This window comes from Gavialis gangeticus, unplaced genomic scaffold (genome assembly GCF_001723915.1).
Source record: "Gavialis gangeticus isolate Ggan-Ray unplaced genomic scaffold, GavGan_comp1, whole genome shotgun sequence".
NCBI classification, from domain to species: Eukaryota; Metazoa; Chordata; order Crocodylia; family Gavialidae; genus Gavialis; species Gavialis gangeticus.
In genome coordinates this window covers 4,338,066-4,339,712 of record NW_017729018.1, presented here as the reverse complement: position 1 = coordinate 4,339,712, position 1,647 = coordinate 4,338,066, and the positions used below count along the sequence as shown (strand labels likewise).

General features: G+C 59.4%; 1 protein-coding gene across 2 annotated transcripts in view; it reads right to left on the bottom strand.

Annotated features, from left to right (window-relative positions):
• Positions 1–1,647, bottom strand: part of LOC109294795 (GRAM domain-containing protein 3-like) — a 34,546-nt gene that overhangs the window by 1,216 nt on the left and 31,683 nt on the right. For both annotated transcript variants that reach the window (XM_019513272.1, XM_019513271.1), the window contains exons 11-12: positions 1,046–1,142; positions 646–753 (exon numbers count right to left, since the gene is read on the bottom strand). In XM_019513272.1, the coding sequence (XP_019368817.1) occupies positions 646–753; positions 1,046–1,142 (205 nt within the window). The remainder of the gene's footprint in view (positions 1–645; positions 754–1,045; positions 1,143–1,647) is intronic.

The following is a 1,647-nucleotide window of genomic DNA, read 5'->3' as shown; positions in this document are numbered from 1 at the left end:
CTTCTTTACTGTCTGAGTCCCCAAGGCCTGGAACAAACTCCCCAGCGCTTAGGGGAGAGGGGATATTTGACATCCACTTTCTTGTATTCTCCAGCCCCAGGACCCTGCCACTATGTGCTGGCGAGATCCTACACACCCCAGGAGCTCTGCTCAGGCCCCCAGGGCAAAGCTGCAGGGCCTGAGTCTCAGAGGAAGAAGTCTGCCAGGCTGGGGTCTCCCCTGTGCACGGTCACGGCCCTTGGAGGTTGGGCTTTGACAGGCAGCTCCACCTTCGAGCCATTCAGGCTCTTCAGCTGACGCGAGGTGTGATGGCCTAGATCAGGAGCTGTGAACCTGCGGCAAGCCTGCCACCAGTGGCACGGGCTCCCTCCCTCCCAGGCCTGCAGTGCGGTGCTGGGTGCTGCACAAAGGCAGCGAGAAGCACTCCCTACCCTCCCATGCCAACAAGGTGGAGAAGGAAAGTGAGTCCCATGAGCAACAGCAGGACCCGGTCTGCAGACTCCCTGGTGGCAGGTGCCCTGGCCCATCAGGCTGGGTGTGGAGGACCTTGTGACCAGGAGAAAGCGGCTGCTGGGCCTCCACAAATATCTACTCCAAATGCCCACCCCAACACCCAAAGGACAGGGACGGGGTTCCTGCACTCACTGGTGCTCCAGGTTCAGCTCTGGCCAGGCCCCCATTGACGTCAGCTGCTGCTCCAGCTCCACGATCCTCAGGCCGATGTACCCCGAGGACAGCAGCAGGATGACCACCCTGGAGAGAGGGGCAGCATTAGCCCATGGTCCCTGACATACCCAGAGCTGCTGAAATGGGTGGGAAGGGGAAAGGGTGACATTAACCCTTGCTTGGCTGGTCTGGACATCAGAGCCAAGATGGTATCTGATTGAGGCCAGGGTTGCAAGGCATGCCAGCCAAGCAGCATAAGACCTGGAGCCAATGGGGTGCCAGTGCTAGGCACCGGGTGGCCCTGGCATAGCACTGCCCAGTGCAGACCTGGCCATGCCCATGGAAGGGTGCCTTATCAGTGCCCTGCCCCAGCACTCACAGCAGCAGGTAGATGAGGATAACCACATTGAGAGTGCTCAGCTGCGACCACCAGCTACTCGTCGTCACCTTGGTCTGCCCAATGACCTGGATGCCCCCTGCAGAAGAAGGTACCATTGCAGATCTTGTGGGGGTACAGGGGACTGCATGGCCTCCCCCTTGCCCCATAGCCTCTCTCTGAATTGAGGGGGTAGAGTGGGTGCATCCCCATACATGCCAGCCAGGGGGCTGAAGAGCCACAGGTTTCACACTTGCAAAAGGAGGGGAGCCGCAGTGCTTACTGCACATGAAAGCTGTGGGAGCGATGGCAGGGGGGGCTCCACTGCTCTGGGCAAGGGATCCAACTGGCCAGGTCCTGCCTAACCTGTCCCAGGGCCAGCCTGTGCTGACTCCTTTAGACTGACTGACAGCAGGTTAGCACCTGGTTTCAAAGCTGTGGCAGGCCTAGCAAGGGGGCATGGCCATGCCACTGTCAAGCAGTCACTGTGACAGAGAAGAACACATAGCCCAGGGTACACATAGGGTTTGCAGGACAAGCTGGCACTGGGGGGCACCAATGGAGACCCTGTTTCCCACTATTCAGAGTAGCACATGTTGCAATCT